This window comes from Falco peregrinus, chromosome 5 (genome assembly GCF_023634155.1).
Source record: "Falco peregrinus isolate bFalPer1 chromosome 5, bFalPer1.pri, whole genome shotgun sequence".
NCBI lineage: Eukaryota > Metazoa > Chordata > Aves > Falconiformes > Falconidae > Falco > Falco peregrinus.
Genome location: NC_073725.1, coordinates 58,446,365 through 58,467,090, shown reverse-complemented (window position 1 = coordinate 58,467,090; position 20,726 = coordinate 58,446,365). Strand labels below are relative to the sequence as shown.

Here is a 20,726-nt window from a genome sequence, read left to right as displayed (position 1 = left end):
GTATTGAAGCCTGATATTCTACAGGTTTGTGTTTCGAGAATGATCTCTGATGTTGGTTTAGTGATGTCTCACAAACAAGTATCTCATGCCGAAACCTTTCTTGGTGAAAAGACTAATAAGATCACTGTTCTCTTTCTCATCTGCTGTTTACCCAAACTATAGGAATTAAATTCAGCTCATGTGCCAAAGCCGATCAACCATTGGCCAAGTTTAAAGAAAAAAAGGCTAAGGTAGGCAGGCACACATATGAAAATATGTAGAAAGAAAAATTATGCAAACTTGCTTCTTTAAGGAACTAGATTAAAAATATATATATCTTCGGTATATGAAAGTGAAAATTTCCAAGCATGCTGTTGCCGGGAGTGCCTTTGGAATAGAAAGGCAATGTAAATCCCCCCTCATATCTCAATATTAGTGGATGGGAATCACTGGTGTATTGCTCCAGTTTGGCACTGGGGAACGAGGCCAGAACAGTAATGCTGTTGCTCAGGGCTGAATCAGGCCCAAAGTAGTGTCTGCTCTATCCCCTGTGTGGATTTTAGGGTTCCAGCCATCTCCTGGCTGTGTGGTGCTGGGTTATCTGCAATGGTTCCAAAGTTGCCATTGTAGCAGGGTACAGACATCCCTGGGAGTGGTACCCCTCATCTGGGGCTTTCCCTGGGCAGCAGGTTGTCTGGTGTTGGCATTTCAACACTAGTGGTCCAGCTGCTGGGTTTGTGAGAGTTTGACCATGCCTAGAGCTAAAGCCAGGAAACTTTTTATGGTGATGGAGAGGATGGATGATGGAAAGGTTAGATGTCTTTCCCATGCACATCTACCTTATGGATTGCCAGAACATGTGGTATGGCCCAAGGCATGAGATTCTGCTCCAGATCCGGGCACTTAAGCTTAGGTGTCTACGTATGAGCTAGGTGCCAGGTTCCTGCTCACACCCTATAGTCAACAGGTCCCAGAGAGCAGCTGGGCAGCCCCAAGAGTTGGCTAAACATGGGCATCTAGAGACCTTGGAGACACCTGCAAGAATCCTTGCAGACTTCACGGCGTTCCTTCAGCAGAGCACAGTTCTGCCCATTTAGAGTCAAGTCCAGGCTTCACCTGTGTGACCTTGGGCAAGTTTTAAACTTTTATGCTACAAAGTGCAACTAAAAATGCATCCTTCCTCCAGCTCTTTGAGTGGTTGAGGATGCTTTTACCAAGTTTGCAATGCTTAGAGCAGCAGATCTCTAGCCCGTACAGAAGTCCAGATGGCATGAATAACAATGGTAGTGTGTTGTCATCTGCTGTGACTCAAAATCAGCGAACACATGTGCATGCTGTTCTTACATGTGCTTTAAGATCAAAACCAGTTACTACGTCTATGGCTGATAGAATATTTAGTTACATTTCTGAATCAATGTCATATTCTTTGCCTTCACTCCTGTGACTTACATTATTCACTTTGTTTATCATGTGCACTATTATAACTAATTGTGCATTCATGGCTGTGACTGAGTCCTCTAAGGCTTCTCAATCTCCTTCATGGAACAAGTATATTGAGTAAGTATCTGTGGGTATGCATGTTTTTTAATTCTGTAGTTATATTGAATTATTGAGACTTGCTACCTTTACTCAAAATAGTTTATGGGAGTTTTAGAGGGAAAGTTGCTTGTGTTGGGACTTCATTTTTATTTGCTTTGGGGGAGTATTTTTGTCTTTAAACTCAATCTCTACAATAACTGTGGTGTTATAGGAGACAGTAAGTGCAGATTAAGTAGTTTGGCTGTTGTACTACCTTCCTGTCTGTCCTACTGCTCCAGTTTGCTATCCCACTTTCTGAAGTTACTCAGTAATTATTTGCTCTTTTTCCAGACACATTTCCCATTCTTACTGATGCTGATGAAGCACATCAAGAGTTGCTGTCTTTGAAAATTCTTTTTAATAATACTGAAATGCTGAGTTTTGCTCTAATAAAACATTCTGTCAGAAGCTCCTGGCCTGCAGGATGCTGTTAGAACGTAAAGCTCTTATCTTCAGCGCTGCTAACACTTGCAATGTTATATCACAATAAATCCATGCCTTTGTAGTCACACTTAAGCCGGATAATCCCATGGTTTTATTTTTTTAAAAAGGAATATTTCAGCTCTCACTTTTTCAGTTTGGCACAAATATGTTCGAATACGAGCTCTGATAATTCTAACACTAATGCAAAGGAAAAGATTCCAAAATACTTATTTTTAAATACAGGTCTAAAATTGTTTCTGGCTATCTCATGTTACATGACAGTGAAACAGCTGGGAATGGCAAATCCTTATGCAAGCAGGAACAAGACTTGTGCATGGTATTAATATACACGCCTCCAGAAGATGCTCAGATACTTCCCTACCTATGAGAGCATTAAAGGTTAGATAAGAGTTGTGTCTGCCATTGGCATCAAGACTACTATTGAAGTGCATTGCAACAGTAACTTCAGAACACTTCTTTCCAAACGAAAAGGGAAGCACTACATCCATATAAATTCTCACTGCATTTGCTGACTACCAAATGAATGCCTTTTGAATTCTGTAGGGAGATCGCTGCCTTGTTGAAATGATAAGTGCACTCAGTAAGTCCAGAAGAGCTTTTACTGATAATTTTCCATTAATAAGAATAATTGCCATATTAAATTGAAAATCCCGTACTCTTGTATTTCTCTAAGTGTTTTAAACATCCTGCACAGAAATGGATGCTGCGTGCCCAAAGTAATATACAACACGTCACACGTTCACTTGGCCACTTGAAACCAGAGGAAGATACTAGTTTTGATCTTTGTTTTAGCAAGTAGCTAGGAGGTCTGTGTTTCTTAAATTACAGGGATGTACATGAAAGAGTTTGAAAAAGAATTGCTGAAGGCCAAAAACCCACGTCACTGGCATGCATGTTAATAGCTGGGTCCAGACTGCTGTCAACTACTGTCTCAAACTCCATGTGAGTCAGGTACTGATGGAACACGTGGAAACCACCAGCAGTCTGCCCGGTGCTTCTCTGCAGCATTGGCTTGGTTTGCTGGCCCAGACAGTAAATAGTCTGCCTGTGTCTCATCTGTTAATTGCTAATACTGCTGTTTTCCTCTCTGGCACTTTTCTCCCTTCCTTAGATTTACTTTCACTGGCATTTACACTTTTGAATCATTGATAAAAATATTGGCCAGAGGGTTCTGTCTAAATGAATTCACTTTCCTTCGAGATCCCTGGAACTGGTTGGATTTCAGTGTTATCGTTATGGCGTAAGTGGGAACATATAAAATATGGATTACCTGCGCTCGCGCTCTGTATTTGAAGTTCTTGCTGTGGTGCAAAAAGCTGTCTGCAGTACAACCTGTGGGTCCTAACCGCATCTGAAATGACCTAGGGCATTGACTCCTTCTTTTGTTACTCACTGTGTAACAGTGGTTTAGTCTTCCCAGAAGGGAATGGAGTTGTGCAGGGCAAGATGTAGTCAGCGGTGAGTGCATGGGAACGGATGCATTGCAAGCAGTGAAAAGGAATAGCCGGGCTGTCAAGCATGGGCATACTGATCCCGTGAATGAAAGTGTGAGTCTGGAAATAAAGCGATGTGTAAAGGCACCAGGACAGTGGATTAAATTTGGGATCTTTTTCTCAAAAAAATGACAGTTTGAGCTTCAGTCTGCAGTAATTAGAAAGCTTTTATGCTGGTTAAGAGCAGCTACAGAAGGGAGATTGGACCAGTTCAGCCAATATTTCAGCCTGAAATGCATAATTTTGAGTCTTTGTTTATATTTTAAATGCATGATATTTTAAGATGCTGACACCAAAGCAGCTGTGCACAAGCCAAGAGCTACCTCATAAGGAAACTCTAATAATCAAGAAATGTGTTTCTATTTTTTAAGTCTTCAGACAAATCCTTGATATGTAGTTCATTAATACTTACAATATGCTCAGACAATTAAAAATGACCACTGTAAAATAATTGCCCTGTTTACACTGTTCAACCACTTGACGTATCATGCTCTGACTTTACAGGTACGTGGGAGCGTTTAGTAAGTTGGGGAGCATGTCAGTCCTTCGGACTTTCAGGGTTCTGAGAGCTTTAAAAACCATTTCAGTAGTCCCAGGTAAGAAATCCTATTTGCTGAATATTTTCTGCTACTCACAACTGACTCTTTGCTCTGATCAAAATGTTGGCTTTTGCCTTTTCTTTTTTTCCTTTTTATTTTTCTGTGTCTTTCACTGATTGCAGATACAGCAATCTGTGTGGACACAAAGAGTGTCTCAGTTCAATTGGCCAAGCCAGAATAAATCAAGTGTTAGAAACAATCTTGTATTTAATTTATTTTCATTATGTTTATAAAGATTTTGTTAACACTTTAAAATGTCCGTTCTACAAAATGTTCTTATAGCTGGTCTATGTGTTATGGTTCAACGTAAACATCTCTGGTGACTGAATGGACCTAACTATTAATCATCTTCAATCACCTCTGAGAAAACAGTTTCCTTTTCACTTTTCCCTTAGTTATAAAGTCAGTGGATTATTTCTTATGATGAAATATAAATTAAGAACCAATGGGTTGCCTCCCTCTTTCTGGCCTTTTTGATAGTATTTGTAATTGTTTCCAGTTTATTCACATATTACCAGTGTTGAAAATTTAATTTGAATTATGCATATTACTTTTTATTGGATAAGAAAATCTAGACTATCTCTGGTTCCTGATCCTTGCTTACATAATTCACAAGGATTAAAGGAACATCTGGAAATTGTAGGGTCAATCAAATGAGGAAAAATAATATTTTGCTCATATTAATCGCTCTCTCATACGAACTATACATGCATCACGAGTGTATTTGCCACATGTTATTCAGGAATGTTGGCACTTCGGTTATTACAGATTGTTTAACAGTAATCGAGTATGATATATGAATCTCAGCATCATAAGTGTATTTGCCACATATTATCCAGTACTTGTGGCACTTTGATTATTACACATTGTTTAATCTAATCAAGTATGATATATGAATCTCAGTTTTTCATCCCATTTTCCCTTTGTATATTGTCTCCCTAGGACTCAAGATCATTGTAGGGGCACTTATCCAGTCTGTTAAGAAACTTGCCAATGTGATGATCCTGACTGTTTTCTGCCTGAGTGTCTTTGCCCTCATAGGCCTCCAGCTTTTTAAGGGCAATCTAAGAAATAAGTGTGTTACAAACTCTACAGAGCACAATATAATACCATATCTCCTTAACAAAACATGGGAATCCTATGAAGCATTTTCTAACGATACAGGTAATTTTTCACCTTAATTCATTTTTAGGTGATAGTATAGACACCTATGCCTGCATGTATAACCACTGCTGTAAATGATATTGATGTTTTGATGATTAATATTTTGAGGAGTTACTACCTGATAATAGCCTTCAGATTGCCAGAGCAGCTTACAGACATCCAGGAATGCACCCCTTCACTATAGGAAATAGCACTCCCAAATTTTCCAGTAACATCCAGCTCTGTTTCCCAGAATGATATGACAGTAACTGAAATCCACATTAGCTCATTCTCTGCGTAATTCCCCAAGTTCACCTTTTACTACATGCTGAAGAGTCCTTACATCTTCGTTTTACTGCCCAGTGAATTACTCTTCCAAACATCTTCACTTTGCTGCCCAGTGAACTGCTCTCTGGCTTGAAACAAAGGAATTTGTTTAGAAGTCAAAGTTACTTTCTTCTTCATATCATGTGTATCTTATTTTATGTCTTATATAAGATATATACAATATACATCTTTCATGTATATATCTTGACTGAGGCTGGTGATGGAAGCATAGAGCAGAGATCTGAAAATGCACCAAAGCATTCTCAGAGAAACAGCAATTATAAGGTGCAATTCAGGAAGGAAAAGCCTTGTGCTAAAGGAGAAGCATCAATATACATGAAAAAATACACTCAAATGTCTGCGCCAGAAAAAAACCCCAAGCTTCATCGCTGAAGACAATCCCCAGCAGCGAGCTCCGACACAGCAGTGGTTATGCAGGGAGAAAAGCATTCTCCAAGGGGAAGGGCTGAAATCCGTAAAAATGCCACACAGGGTTGCTGTTCGTATACACTCTGCGTGGAAGATTTGTGCAGACAGGATTCCTTCATTAACTTCATGTTACAGGGGAAGAAAGTCTTTGTATAAAATATTTTTGAAGAAAAAAGTTTTGCAAGAAACTCCTGTACCTACAGAAAACCCCACACATAAGAACAAAGTCATTTACGTATATAGAAAGTTGTAAAAATCATAATTGAAAGCAAACTTCAAGGGAAACCAGGCAGTGACTAGAACACTACACAAGAGACCATGGATGTCATAAACTTTGGCTAAAAATAATAATTTTCTGTGCTGAAGAAACAGGAAACAAAAATCTACTTCTTTTTTTTTTTTTAAATGAAGAAAATTACAGCTGTATAAAGGCAATGGCCTGGAGAAAGCAGGGCTCAAGAAACTGAAAGTCTATGTTGCTTCACAAGCTTTCTCTTGTTCGCATCTTATGCCATACATCTTGTGTGCAGGGTGATTTGCAATGACGGTAGAAGGAATAGGAGGGTCCAGACAGGTTTAATGAAAGCTAGATGAGTTTCCTACAGGATTTAGGACTTGTAGCACTGTAATTCCACTTTCCTATTAAATGATCTTTTGGTATACCTTTTTATGGGCTGCTTTGGTCCTGATTTTGTGGGAAGTTCCCACCTCCAACATGGAGAACTATATGTTATTATGACTCTCTAAATCTCAGTCACTGAACCTTCTTGCAAAGACTTTTTGTCAGCTGGCAGTAGCAGAGCTGAACAAAATTTGGGTGGAAAGTAGCCCAGATAGTGACTCATTCCTTTCTGGTGTATTTATGTGGCATGATACAGCTGATACTAAAGATTCCCGTTGGCTCTGAATCGTGCTGACACACCTGATGAGCACAGCTGAGGTTTGAGAAGCACCAGGAAGACATGAAACCTCCTTTGAAATAATAAACCCAAATCTTCATGGGGCTAATTAGGCATTAGCACTAAAGCTGTTACTTTCCGTCTTTGGCATCGAAGTAACTAATGCCAAGAGAATTAGGGGAAGAGGTCAAAAAGGGCACAGCTCCAGCATCCTAGTGGAGAAACCTGTATTTCTCAGCTAAGCAGGGTTAGGACCTGCCATTTGGCTCAGCAGAGCAGTGCCACACCACGGTGTATAACCACACAGCCAAATACTCGATCTCCCTCCTCAAAACAGGGTGGGTTTTTTATTGCTCATTGGAAACAGAGCTGGTCTATGCTACCCTAAAAGATATTTGTAAGCTGTCCTGGAGAGGGTTAATTGCTACAGGCCAAAACTGTGCTAAAGTTTGTGCTAGAGATTACCAAACCTGTAGGGACTGTGCTTGAGCCTGTGCCCTCCAGCTCTTCATTTCCTTTATACAGATATGGCCAAAGTGATAGTGTTTTTAAAAATTCTGTTTTAAGGAGTGCCTTCAGTCTCAAACATGTGCATACACACATGCATGTTTACAGAAGAGGACAGGGTGTCTTGCAAACTGGTGCAGCTACTGTGAGCATGGGAAACCTGTCTGTGTGTGTGCACGTACACTTACAGGTCACTGATTACTCATTGCTACTCATATTAAACGATAGAGGATTCAAGCTAGAAAGTGCTTTGTTTTAATTTTTTCCTCCCCCTTTTTTATAGCATACTTTGCTAAGAAAGAGGGCACCTCAGATATTTTGCTATGTGGTTCTGGTGCTGGGTAAGTGCACTTAAGAATATTTCTTCTTTGGAAGTTTTCTCTGCGTCAGTGCTTTTAAATTTGCTCGGTTGTACGAGACAAAAGCAGAAATTCCAAGCTTTCCTTGAGTACAGAAACAGGAACACAACAAAATATAGTAAATGGTCAGATAGTTCAATACTTGTAGGGAATGAAGCATGAACCTGCAGCTGGCTTATTCACGTCTAAATTCCTCTGAGCCTTTCCAGAAGAGCTGTCTTTCTCTTCCCCAGAGGTACAGGAGAGAACTGAAAACATAAAAGATCTCAGGTACAGCACAGGACAAACATGGTCCTCTGTGAAGGTTCACGCGTGTTAAACTGGAAAAACAAAAGATGGATTTTGGAGGGTGGATTTGGGCAAGGAGGGAGATGTGGCTGCTTGGGGCAGGGGATGAGGACTGGTGATGAGGGACTTGTCCTGGGTAGGTGGTCTGCTCCAGCCTGTCTTCTTCCTTTGCTGTTGGGTTGTGGGTGCTGCTTTTTTTATCCCACTTTCTGTAGCAAATACTACCTGGAGTAGAAAACTGGTTTGGAATCTAATGAAATTCAGAGCTGCATAATCAGAACTCTCACATAAGCTGAAGTTTTCCTTGAAATTTGCACAGTTAAAAGAGCTCCACTTTTTATTATTACTTCTAGGACCTGCCCTCCAAACTATACATGCTTGAAAATTGGGCCAAATCCTGATTACGGTTTCACTAGTTTTGATACGTTTGGCTGGGCTTTTCTTTCCTTGTTCCGCCTGATGACCCAGGACTACTGGGAGCGTCTGTACCAGCAGGTACCAGCTTTCTGCATCGTTCAGAACTGGCCTTCTAGGAAGAGCAATAGCCGAAGCAGAAAAAATGTAGAGAGGACAAGAAACCTCAAATTAAAGCAATAGCTGCAATTCAGCAAGCCTGCATCCTCCCTTCCCCCATCCCACATTTCCTAGGATGACTCCTAGGAAAGGGATGCTGAAGTGCAACAGACCTGCCACTCTGCTGGTTTAGGGACTTAAAAAAAAATATGAAAAGGGTCCTGTATTGTACTTCAAAAATATAACGATGCCTAATCAGTCATCCTCATGGGATATACGATCAGTGATTCACAGATGATAGTATAGGAAGAGGGAGAAAGACAGGGAAGAAGGGTGAAGGAAGGTACATTTCCCTTTAAGCTTCCTAAAGCATTGTGTCTAGGAAGCTGAATGCTTCTAAAGAATTTCAGAGACACATTGAAAGCCTATTTGGTATTTATTATGGTGATTTTTATCTGTGGGGTGTGTTGCTTACAGACCCTCAGAGCTTCTGGGAAGGTGTATATATTCTTCTTCATGCTGGTCATCTTTCTGGGCTCATTTTATCTAGTCAACTTGATTTTGGCTGTAGTAACAATGGCATATGAAGACCAGAACAAGGCCACCATTGCTGAAACGGAGGCAAAGGAAAGGAAATTTCGGGAAGCCATGGAATTATTACAGAAAGAGCAGGAGGTATGTAAATTATTTTCTTGAAAGCATTAGTCTCAGTGTTCTGTCGCCTGTCACATAAGAAAGACCATCACTCCTTGTGTGCAGCTATATATAGGAGAATCATAGAATCACAGAAGCATTTAGGTTGGAAAAGACCTTTGAGATCAAGTCAAACCATTAACCCAGGACTGCCAAGTCCATCACTAAACATGTTGCTAAACACCGCATCTATGTGGCTTTTAAACACCTCCATGGATGGTTGTTCCATCACCTCCCTGGGCAGCCTGTGCCAATGCTTGACCACCCTTTCAGTGAAGGCATTTTTCCAAATATCTAATGCAGACCTCCCCTGCCATAACCTGAGGCTGTTTCCTCTTGTCCTGTCACTTCTTTTCTGGGAGAAGAGACCAACCCCCACCTGCCTACAACCTCCTTTCAGTTAGTTGTAGAGTAATCGTAGTAGTCACTCACAGGAACAGGAGAAAGTGACAACTTGATTCCCAGTGATTCCTAGAGCTACAGCACCAATTCCTTGTTTGGTTGTGTATTGTTCCTGTGAAACAATGACTTTTGTTGTGGATAATGAGCATTAAAGGCTTCTGTTACTGTAAGAAAAATAATGTTTTAAAATCTGGAAAATGTAAAATTCCATCAGCTAGCAGCTTCCAAAAGAGAATGTAGTTGGTTTTTTTAATTATTATTATTTTTTCTTCTATTTTATCATTGCAGGCTGCTGACCAGAGTAATATGCAGTAATTCGGGTGATCAACTGCATTAACATCTGAGCCAAAACATATTGTAGTTCAGCTAAAAGTCTCTTGTTAATTTAAATGGCTTAGAAGCTTCTGGAACAAAATACTCCTGTGTTTTGAAAACATGGTCCTAAAATCAGTACAGGAAGGAAAGTCAGCCACAGTGTAAATACATTCCCAAGGATGCCCAATGAAAAAAAGAGAATTTTAATACTGTTTGAGCATTTATTTGGGGAAAAAGATATATCCTACAGCATTATTTTCAAACTGAGTATTTTTATAGTAAGCAAATCTGCCGTTTGGAGGAAAAGGAGTTATAATGTGATTATTTTTCCCCTGGCAGGCCCAATACATGCGATCATGTAACATACTGCAAATAGAAAATTGTTCAGTGCTCCATATGTTGGGGAAATTCTCTCCTCTTTCTTTTAGTGTTATCACACATTGGAAGATTTTTAATGAGTCTTGTGAAACAGAAATTGTTAAGAGGAAATAACACAGAGCACAGAAGTGTTTTCTTTCTGCTTATATTCAAAGTACCAGCAAAAACAGAGTCCATGCTTTTGTTTTAATTTCAGTCATTGGCTATTAAAGGAATTGATATCCTGTCGGTTAGCTCCTTTGGAGCCTCTTCTCTGTCTACCAAAGAAATGAAAGAAAGAAGCAACAGGAAAAAGAGAAATAAGTCCTTGGGGATAGAAGACGATGAAGAAGAAGAAGTCCCCAAGTCACAGCCCACAGACAGTCAACGAAAGTTGGTAATCTATTATCTGAATCTGAAATCCTTACAGCTTTTCCAATTTTAATACTAAAAGAATTTGCTTGAAAGCACACACCAAATCCTATTACAAACACTGATCACTCTCAAGTCTTTAAAATAAACAACCTTTTAGGATGAGGAAGAATTATATGTAAAAATTAATTTGAAAAGGAAATATTATAAACGAAGGATGGAAGGAAAGTTATAACAGTTAAACTACATTTTCTGTGACACTGAGAAATAGAAAAAAGTGAATTACTATCAGATTTAACTATTTACGCCTGATTCTCTGTTAAAAATGTCTTACTTAAAATATAAATATATATATATAATACATATATATATATATGAATATATATAAAGCTTAGCACAAAACCAGCTGCTACAGCTGCTAGGATTTTATTATCTGCCTTTTAAAATCTAGGTGTAAACCTTCCTGAAAAATCTAAATCAAGTAAGAGTTTTGGACTTGAGGTGTTTGATAGGAGATGTTACAAAACTCCACAAACAGTCATTGCTTCCTAAAATTTTCTCTACCATATTATACCAATCTCTCTTTATTCCTTTTCCTGGGATTTTAGTCTTTCCGTGACCTGGTGTACAGTCCCAACGCAAATCAGGCGAAATGCAGACCTAGCCATGGGAGCGTGTTCAATTTCCAAATACCTGCTTTAGAAGTTGATTCCAGAATGGATTTGGGTGATGAGGAAACCCACAGTGCTGGGGAACACGAAGCCCAGTGTCGGTCACTGCCAGTCATGCAGATGGGAAGACGCTCCAGTGTGCAAAGTCAACTGAGCCACGGCTCGCACCCCGCTACCCCCAGCTGCCTGCAGAGTGGCAAGTGGGCTAACACGGAGGACTGCAATGGGGTGATTGCGGTGATGGGAGGAGGGAGCAGCAGGGTGCACAGTCTAGAGCCCGTGTCTTCTGAAGGAGTAATGCTACCGCCTGTAATGGAAGACCCAGGAAAGGGGGATCTGGTAAGGAAGATATCTTTTTAAATACATACTTCTTCATGGTTTCTTTGTAAGTGGCAGGTTCTTCTTAAGAGTTTCAGTGTAGTGGCAAACAGTGGTGTGAAATGAAGTATAGTGAGGTGGGGAGTTCATAAGTTGTCACTAGGGAGTGTTTTTTAATACTCTGATGAGTTCCTGAAAGCTAGACTTCAGCATTCCTGTTATAAACCCTATTTTTCTGCTTTTCACGAGTTTTACTAGCATAGTTTGGAAGGTTCCTAGTGCTGGAATTAGAAATTACCAGAGAGCCTTTTTATCCCACAACCTGGTCCAAGGAGGATATTTTGAACAGTACCTGCCATTTCTTTCTCCTTCGCAGCACCTTTAGCATCAGGCAGAGCCTTTGTCTGTAAGTTCCCCAAATGGGTAGAGATGCTTTTCTGCCAGTTTATCCCTCACCTCTCCCCTTTTCCATTAGTCTCTGGAATATTTCCTAGGCTTATTTCCCCTCGCACACTTATTTCCAAGGTTTGTGCTTGCCCTGTTGCCGTTATGCGCTTGCAGGATCCATTTACCGCAACATTATTGCTGAAGAGTAGGACCCTCATTCTCAGCATCTATTACATCTTGTAAAAAGGTACATTTATTTGGCTGCGTGTCATTGTTCCTATTAACTTTCGCAGTTACCCATCATCACATCCTACTTCATTTTATTCCCGTGGTATCTCCCTAATCATGTTTACTTCTTTAAGCAGCCAGCTGTAAATGATGAGAGCGGCATGATGCATTTGCCTCCTCATCTGTCAGTGGAGTACTTTAACGAGGCACTTCAGAGACAAAGGGCAGCAAGTGCAGTCAGCATCATTACCAGTGTCTTGGAGGGTAAGTGGTTCCTCATTATGCTTATTTCAGTCCTGAGGTAATGCTACCATGAAAGACCAAAATGTTAATACATTTCTTAAAAGTTAACAGAGGTTTGTAGGTGTGTAGCTAGGATTTCATTGTTAATGTGGCTCTTTATAAAAAAAAAAAAAAAAAAAAAAAAGAAAAGTCTTATCACATGGTCTTTAGGCACTGGAATGCATCCTTTGCCTATTGTAAGATCTTGTTTTGTAGGGAGCTGGTGGAAGGCATCTCTCTAGCAGCTGAGGTGCAGGACTGGGATGCTGTTTTCTCATCCTGACCCTGTGGCTTGAGATATGTCACTGGCAGAGGCATAGGCATGCAGAATCCAGCAACAAGATCACACAAGCAAAGCCAGTTGTGACAATTCCTAGTCTCCGAGTACTTAACCTCACTATTTTATTCCTTTAATTTACCTTTCCATGTGAATTTTTTTTAGAGGGTGTTTTATTGCTGACAGTTATTTTGATAACTGATAGTTTTGTTGCAGATCTTGCTGAAGAATTTCTGCCTAAGTTGTTCAGGATGAGGAAAGCCTGTTTCGTTTTAGTTTGTCCCTGTTGAAGAGCTTTACCACCAGTTCTTGGGCCACAAGTATGGGATTTAGTATCAGGGTACCATTGTGGCAGGGAGGTCCCTTTTCTTAAATATATATATTAAAAAAAATAATAAAAATTCTTGGGTGGATCACAATTGCAACACATCAAGTGGAGCCTCACTTTGTGGTGTAATTCATCTAAGACCTGAGTTGGTTGCACATCTTCAGCTGTGAACTGGGATGGAACAGGACTCATAGCTGTAAGTGGCTGTGGATTAACCTGAGAACAGGCATCGGGACGGGGAACAGAAGGGGTATTTGCTGGGACCTGAGCACCAGTTCTGCTGGATCCAGGCTGGATACGTAAAGAAGAAGCTATTTGATCTAAAAGAACCGAAGACAAGAGCTAAACCTGGAGTGGAGTTGAGCAGAGGTGATCCCACTGGAATAAGTAGTGTAGGTTGGAATCTGAGGCTTGAGCCTGGAGGAGGAGAAATGAAAACTAAACAATGGGAAGAAATAAGAACAGGTCCAACTATGAAAAGGATGTGAGCCAAATCCAGCTCATTTATCTCTGAAAATATCTCAGGTCCTGAAAACTAGATTACTAATGATTCCTACTGTGCTTGTATTTAGCTGTAAGTAAGGTCCAGTTTGTCAATTAATTTGCACAGGATTTCAGCAGGGTCAAGAGTATCTTGGAGGACTCATTAATACCAATGTTGAAGAACGAGAAGCTATGAAATTTATATTTGACCAAAAGAATGTAAATGACAAAAAGCCAGAACAGCTTCTATCCCATGTTTTACTTACAGAACACAGAGAGGTGTGGCAACTTGCAGCAGCTGGGAAACGATAGGCATGGCCTTTCCTAGGGCCACATTTCAGGCACCTGAAATTGGATTTGCCTCACCTACAATCAGAATTCCCGTGGCTGTCAATGACCCTCTAGGCTCTCTTGAGACTCACAGGAGACAACAAAGATGTTGGGTGTGATGCAGCCAGTGTCCCAGACATCTCCATAAGGATAAGGTGAAAAGCACCTTAGATGTTATATTGGCCTACAAGAGCGTGAGAAGCTGCGGCGTGGCCTCTGTATTATAAATATCTGCATTTAGTTAGGTGACTGTAGTACATGGCTGAGTCTAGGGGAAATAAAACCTGATGCAAAGGCTTTTGAAGTAAATTCACATGAATGTGTTTTGAATCCAGTTTTCTCTGAATTTTGTCTTTGTGTCTATTAGCTGATGTAGGGACTCCGTGAACGGTAGAAAGTGCAGGGAAGCCTTGGGGCTTTGTGTGAGATGTTTCCATTTTCTTTGGTCTTTTGAATACCTGAAGTTGTTATTTCACCTTCTTGCTCAGTGATAACCGTCTAATTATAGTGGGATTTTCTTTTGCATTTAGAACTTGAAGAATCTCAGCGGAGATGTCCACCATGCCTGAATGATTTTGCTTTAAAGTATCTAATTTGGGACTGTTGTCCGCTTTGGTTGAGAATCAAGAAAAAAGTGGCTGCTTTCATAAAGGATCCTTTTATTGATCTCACTATCACTGTTTGCATTGTGATGAACACTTTGTTCATGGCGCTGGAGCACAACAATATGTCAGATAATTTTAAATCGATGCTTAATGTAGGCAACTTGGTAAGCAAATTCTCAGCTATGTGACATTTTATACCAAGAATTGATTGATGGATGTTTTCACTTGAGACATAAATAACAACTGTAAAACTTAAAGATTAGTATACTCTGCACTTGTAAGCTCTAAATCCTGAATATGGACAAGTCCCAGATTTTATTGATAGGCTTCTAACACATTCCTGAGAAGGCAGAAACCAATCCTCTCATTTTAATTGAAAGTGCATTAAAAGTTCATAAAAATGGGGTTTGTTGACCTGTCCCTGAGTTTTATTTGTGGGAACATGATCTAAAGATAAGATAAATCCATGGCTACTATTAGGCTGATACTGCTGTTTCTTTGTCACAGGTTTTTACAGGAATCTTCACTGCAGAAATGATCTTAAAAATCATCGCTCTAGATCCCTATCATTATTTTCAGCAGCCCTGGAATATTTTTGACAGTATAATTGTCACACTGAGTTTAATTGAACTGAGTTTACCCAAACACAGAGGCAAGAAAGAAAGGCGAAAAGGAGGAACCCTGTCAGTTTTACGATCCTTCAGGCTGGTAATGGCTTATGCTTACTCAGTTGTATAAAACTTCATGTTGTGAATATAATAGAGAATACTTCTATTGTTTGCGGTTGGGATGCAGGATTTTTTTTTTTTAATATATTTTTTCCCCTCATCTTGGCACTAGGAATAGGAAATACACTCTTAAATTCCTTGTGACTACATATGGAGTTTAATGGCATATATATTTCTTTTGAATGTACTAAGAAATATTCAGAGGAAAAAATATTCCAGAGTAGACATGTTATGAAGCTGGTGCCAAAGATTAAAAAGTAACACAGGAAACAGGAGAAAAAGTGTCAGAGTGCAAATACAGAAAAAACCCAATACTTAGAAGACATGAAATGACATTTAGGTATTCATATAGTATACTGTGGACTGATTTAGCTTTCTTTACTAAAAGATAGACTCCTTTTATAGTAATATAGCAGCTGATCTCCCAGCTTTGGTCCTTTGCGTTACATGTAAGTTACATACCATAATCTACATCAAGTGCGTTGTACAGATACCCACCTGTGAGGACCAAACGCTTACCAGGACCTTAAGCTGCCCTGGTTCTTGATGAGGTGGTTAATTTAGGTTTGCAATGCTGACCAGTCGAAAAAAAGAGAATTATTATCTACAAATATTCTTTAAAAAGTATTAGGGTCACTGTGGCACAAATATTACATTGCTGGAATAGTTCAGAATATCTGTAAAATGTTTTTTGCAGGATCTGAATGGTGCAAAGATGGGTTATCTCTACTGATGTCTAACACTATGTTTTATGTTGCTACACAGCTGAGGGTCTTCAAACTGGCAAAGTCCTGGCCAACTTTAAACACTCTAATTAAAATAATTGGTAACTCCCTGGGAGCACTGAGTAACCTGACCCTCGTCCTGGCAATCATCGTTTTCATTTTTGCTATAGTAGGGGTGCAACTTTTTGGGAGAAGCTATGGGGAGAACAGCCTTAAAATACACAAAGATGGCAAGCCACGCTGGCACATGATGGACTTTTTCCACTCATTCCTCGTCATTTTCCGAATTCTGTGTGGAGAATGGATCGAGACCATGTGGGACTGCATGGTGGTTGCTGAACAGCCACTGTGCCTGCTTGTTTTTCTGCTGGTCATGGTGATAGGAAATTTAGTGGTGAGTTTTCCAGTGTTTTCTACTCTTTGTCCTGTCCATGGTAGAATCTACTTAATTGCCATTTTGTCAACAGAAGGTAGTTTCCCTAAACACAGGTGGAAAAGTTACCTGTGTGTGTTACAGTCAGCAAAAGCCTCTTCTGCCTCTCCCTTTGAGCTGCTGTCCATATTTTTTCATTTTGTGTGCTTTTCACACAGCATCACTTGACCTTTTCATGTGGCAATGTGACAAGGAATATCTTTGCAGTAAATATGATACAGGAAACTATGTTTCTTCACATCTAGGGATTTGGATATAAATAATCAGTAAGGCTTATGGCTTACCTGCTGGAATTAATGGAGCTAAGTGCTTAAGTGCCTGTGGAAATCAATGTTTTTAAATTATTTTTTTTTGTTAAGATCTCGTGCAAGTATTGAATTCTTCATCAGCAAATGGCATAATCTACACTCCTACCACTGAAATCAGGATTTTCTTTAATCACCTCTAAGGACATTTACACCCAAGCGCTAGATGCTGCTGTGGTGTACCCTACACAGCCTCGCACACCCGTGCTGGGGTGGAAGGGACTGATTGCCTTCCTGGTCCTGTTCTGTGATTTCTTAATGCCCAAATAGTAAAATTTCTTTTTTTCTTTACTAGCTTTGTTTCTCATGCCATTCTTAGTATCATTCATATACCAATCTTCCTGTAACTTGAGAAACTGCTGAAGAGAATTAATTTTAGGCAGCCCTTTATGGGAAATATCTGTTCTGTGGCTGAATCCCAACCCCCCGGGTTTAAAGTCCCATCTGTTCTACACCACAATGATTGATTTCAGCATGAAATGTTGTGAGTGGTACTCATATCATAGAACGTTAACTGTCAAACAATTAAGTGTTTAGCCTATGCTCCTTGTCTAGGCTTTATTAGCAAAGGAAATAGAGAGGTATCTGAGAGTGAGATCTATTCCAGTCTAAGGTCAATACCTAAGACAGATGGGATGAATTGGCCTCCAGAGGACTAATGCTTTCCACTGCCTGTGGTCCCTGGATGACTCGGGGGTGCTATCTGCCCAGTTCTGACACAATAAAAATTAAGACACCTGGATCCCAAACTGAAGCACTAGGAAAAAAATTAAATCTTCCCTTAAAAAAAAAAAAAAACAACAAAAACAAAAAAAAAAGGGGGGGGGAAGAAAGCGAGGTTTATAAATTCTTCTGTTTAAATGTACTCAAAAGCAGGGAGGAAACTTCTCTTTGAACTTCTCTTGACTTTGATTTTTGTGACAGTATTGCAGCTTTGATGGAATTGCTGGGCCTGAATCTGATCACACAGGATTTTGGAAGTAGATCTGCAAAGGCCTGATTTAATTCCATTTGGAAGTAGGAAGAGACATTATTACACGGACAAGCCATAACCATGATCTTGGTTACTATTATAAACAATAGGAAATTATTTTGGCCAAATAATGCATTTGGCATGCACAGATCTGGTTTAGCTACTGTTGTAGGTAACCCTTTGGGGGCAGGTTGAATTTTCTGAAGGAGACATTCACTTTATTGAGCGCTGTGTTGTCAGTCATAGTCCTTTCATTATTACCTTGTTTCGGTTTGCTCGGTAAGACTGAACGTTGAGAGTGTCTCTGCTCTCCAAAGTTAGAATTCAGATTCCTGAAGGTTGCTTTCCTGACTTTTACTTCTATTGTTATTCCAATAACTTTCAGGTTCTCAACCTTTTCATTGCGCTACTGCTGAATTCCTTCAGTACTGATTGTCTCCAGACAGCAGAGGATGACAGAGAGATGAACAATCTTCGGATTGCCTTTGCTCGGATCCACAAAGGATTTCAGTTTATGAAGAGCGTGACACGGGACACCTGCTGTGGAAAGCTGATGCGTGTAAAGAGAGTGCACAGGAAGAAAATCAAACTGCCTGCACAGAAGCCACTTGGGTTTAAGTGTGAAGAAAAGAAAAATTGTAAAGAGAATTACAATAATGAATGGGTTGAGAAATATGGGGACAAATGCTCAGGTCTTGAAGATTTTGTTACCAGTCCCGATGTATTTGTTTGTGTCCCTATTGCTGAGGCAGAGGATACGAGTGAGGGTTTTGAAGATGATGATAAACTGAGCACATTTACAGACACAGAATACAGCAAACAGGTAATTAATTTCTTTCTTTGTGTTGGAACAGTAGAATCATATCTATATATTGAGGGATGCATGATAGAAGACTGTCTCTAGCAGAACAGGGCGGCATATGTTGATATGTTTCTAGAGAGCTGCCAAATTTTGAACTAGAACCAAAAGTATGAATGTTTAGAGCAAGGGTAAGTTATCACTTGGAGCCTTTCAAAATCAAGACTCTTTCATGGTCTTAAAAGAAAGACCAAAAATTGTTGGGCTCACTGCAGGAAATCCTAACTGACATGGTATGTTACACACAAGTAATTACATAGTCCATAGATTGTCCATAGATAATTGTGGCAGTCCTTGGTGAACTTGGAATTTTTATGTAAAAATTTATGTCGATAATGCCAACTTTTGGCATTATTTACATAACAGACCAAAAATGTATGTTCTGCATAAAGAACATTATCATGGACTAATGACACAGATGTATAGCTCTGGCCCATTCTTTACATTGGCCCTTGCTGTGTGTAGTATGTAATAATGAGAAGAAGCTAGAAAGATTAAGTATGGAGTGGCCCTATTAAGGTCATGTTTCTTATGTGATAACATATATTATCCTACTTCTTTACGTTCTCTGAATTTTTCTGTTTTATTTGAACCCTAGGAGATTGATGTCCTGGTCTCAAGATTTCCCACCTTAAGTTTCCATCTTAATTCTTGTGCAAAAATTCTCACTTAACTTTTGACTTTGTCGACTATTCCTTGGTTTGCTATGTGCCCGTTGGGGAAAACTTCTTTTTCTCTATCCTTAGGTAAAACCAGACACTCAAAATTATCACATCTTATAACTTCTGTCTGGACACTCCCACTTCAAATGAAATGCATGTCTTATCTGCCTTTCCCTTCCAACTTGTCTGCCCCCTAAAAAGGGAAAAGAAACCCCTTCTAATGCATGGATTATTTTCAGGATGAAAATCACCTGAGGCAAAGGGGAGAAAGAGGGAAGAATTCAGGCAGCTGGAGTAAAGGATCAGGATTTTCCTCTGAAGAGTTCAGTGTGCTTTACCTAGGAAAGGATAGGAAGGTTGAACCGTCAACACCGGAACAAAAAGAGGTAACTTTTTTTTTTCTATGGCATTGACTTTCCAGTAGTGGTCAAGCATGGATGCGTTCCTGTTCAAGGATTTGCTGGAGTTCAGTGGCAGCAGCAGCTCTGCCTGGTTAATGATGGAGCCAGAATGCTGTGAGTGAAATCAAAGCCACGCTAGGTTTCTAGGTATTGATTTTCAAGAAAAATGTATGTATAGGAAAGAGTGTTTAGAAATAGAAAAACTACAAAATCATTTGATTCAAATAAATAATTTATAAAATTCTCTCTGCTACTTTCTGTTTGTTGAAATCTGAGTCCACAAAAAAAAAAAGAGAGGAGGAAGAAGGGGGGGAAAAAAAGGCGTTAAAAGAGAGAGATGCTTCCAAGTGGGAAATTCCAGCAAGTCTGCCTGTGTCCTAAGTATCTTAGTTTCAAGAAATGTAATACTTTAAATGAGTTTCTCACTATGACATTAAAGACAGTACTTGCTATTTAAAAATATTTTTGGAATAAATTTGAATAAAGAATGCTTTGAAGAAAGTAACAAATAGCAATATGCTCGAACGAGCATAGGGTAAGTAATTTGTAACAAACTGCTTGCTCACCATACATTATATATGGTGTAATTGGATAGCAAAAAGCTTTGTAAGTGGAGAATATATGATATAATTCTAATTTCTACTCCATAAATGCAATCACTGGTGTTCGGTTCCTCACACAATAGTAGACATATTATCTGGTTCTCCTGTTTGAATGCATCCTTCTATGATTTCATGTGTTTAATCCAATTCATGGTTTATCCTGCTTTGAGGACTACATATATATACATATATTTATAAGGAATTCAAAACCTCTCCAGTTTACCGGCTTATTAGGCAGTTACATCTGGTTTGCATAGATAGATATCGTAATCGGATAGCTTTGGCCCCTGTTTGGATGGATCTATTGGTACTTCTAAGCTCATATACTTCTAAAATCACAAAGTTTGTTCCCTTACCAACACTACTTGCAGTATTAGTACATAGCCAAGTTTTAATTTTGAGTTTTACTTGTTCATAGATTAATTTATTTGG

The 20,726-nt window shown here is 39.5% G+C and overlaps 1 protein-coding gene across 1 annotated transcript in view; it reads left to right on the top strand.

Moving 5' to 3' along the window:
* LOC101922035 (sodium channel protein type 5 subunit alpha) overlaps window positions 1–20,726 on the top strand; it is a 46,985-nt gene that overhangs the window by 10,166 nt on the left and 16,093 nt on the right. Inside the window, exons 4-18 of the mRNA XM_027791763.2 lie at window positions 1,429–1,536; window positions 3,113–3,241; window positions 3,999–4,090; window positions 5,036–5,257; window positions 7,682–7,739; window positions 8,399–8,540; window positions 9,036–9,233; window positions 10,543–10,722; window positions 11,306–11,707; window positions 12,439–12,565; window positions 14,532–14,770; window positions 15,114–15,314; window positions 16,100–16,453; window positions 18,156–18,593; window positions 19,531–19,677. Coding sequence (XP_027647564.2) covers window positions 1,429–1,536; window positions 3,113–3,241; window positions 3,999–4,090; window positions 5,036–5,257; window positions 7,682–7,739; window positions 8,399–8,540; window positions 9,036–9,233; window positions 10,543–10,722; window positions 11,306–11,707; window positions 12,439–12,565; window positions 14,532–14,770; window positions 15,114–15,314; window positions 16,100–16,453; window positions 18,156–18,593; window positions 19,531–19,677 — 3,037 coding nt within the window. The remainder of the gene's footprint in view (window positions 1–1,428; window positions 1,537–3,112; window positions 3,242–3,998; window positions 4,091–5,035; window positions 5,258–7,681; window positions 7,740–8,398; window positions 8,541–9,035; window positions 9,234–10,542; window positions 10,723–11,305; window positions 11,708–12,438; window positions 12,566–14,531; window positions 14,771–15,113; window positions 15,315–16,099; window positions 16,454–18,155; window positions 18,594–19,530; window positions 19,678–20,726) is intronic.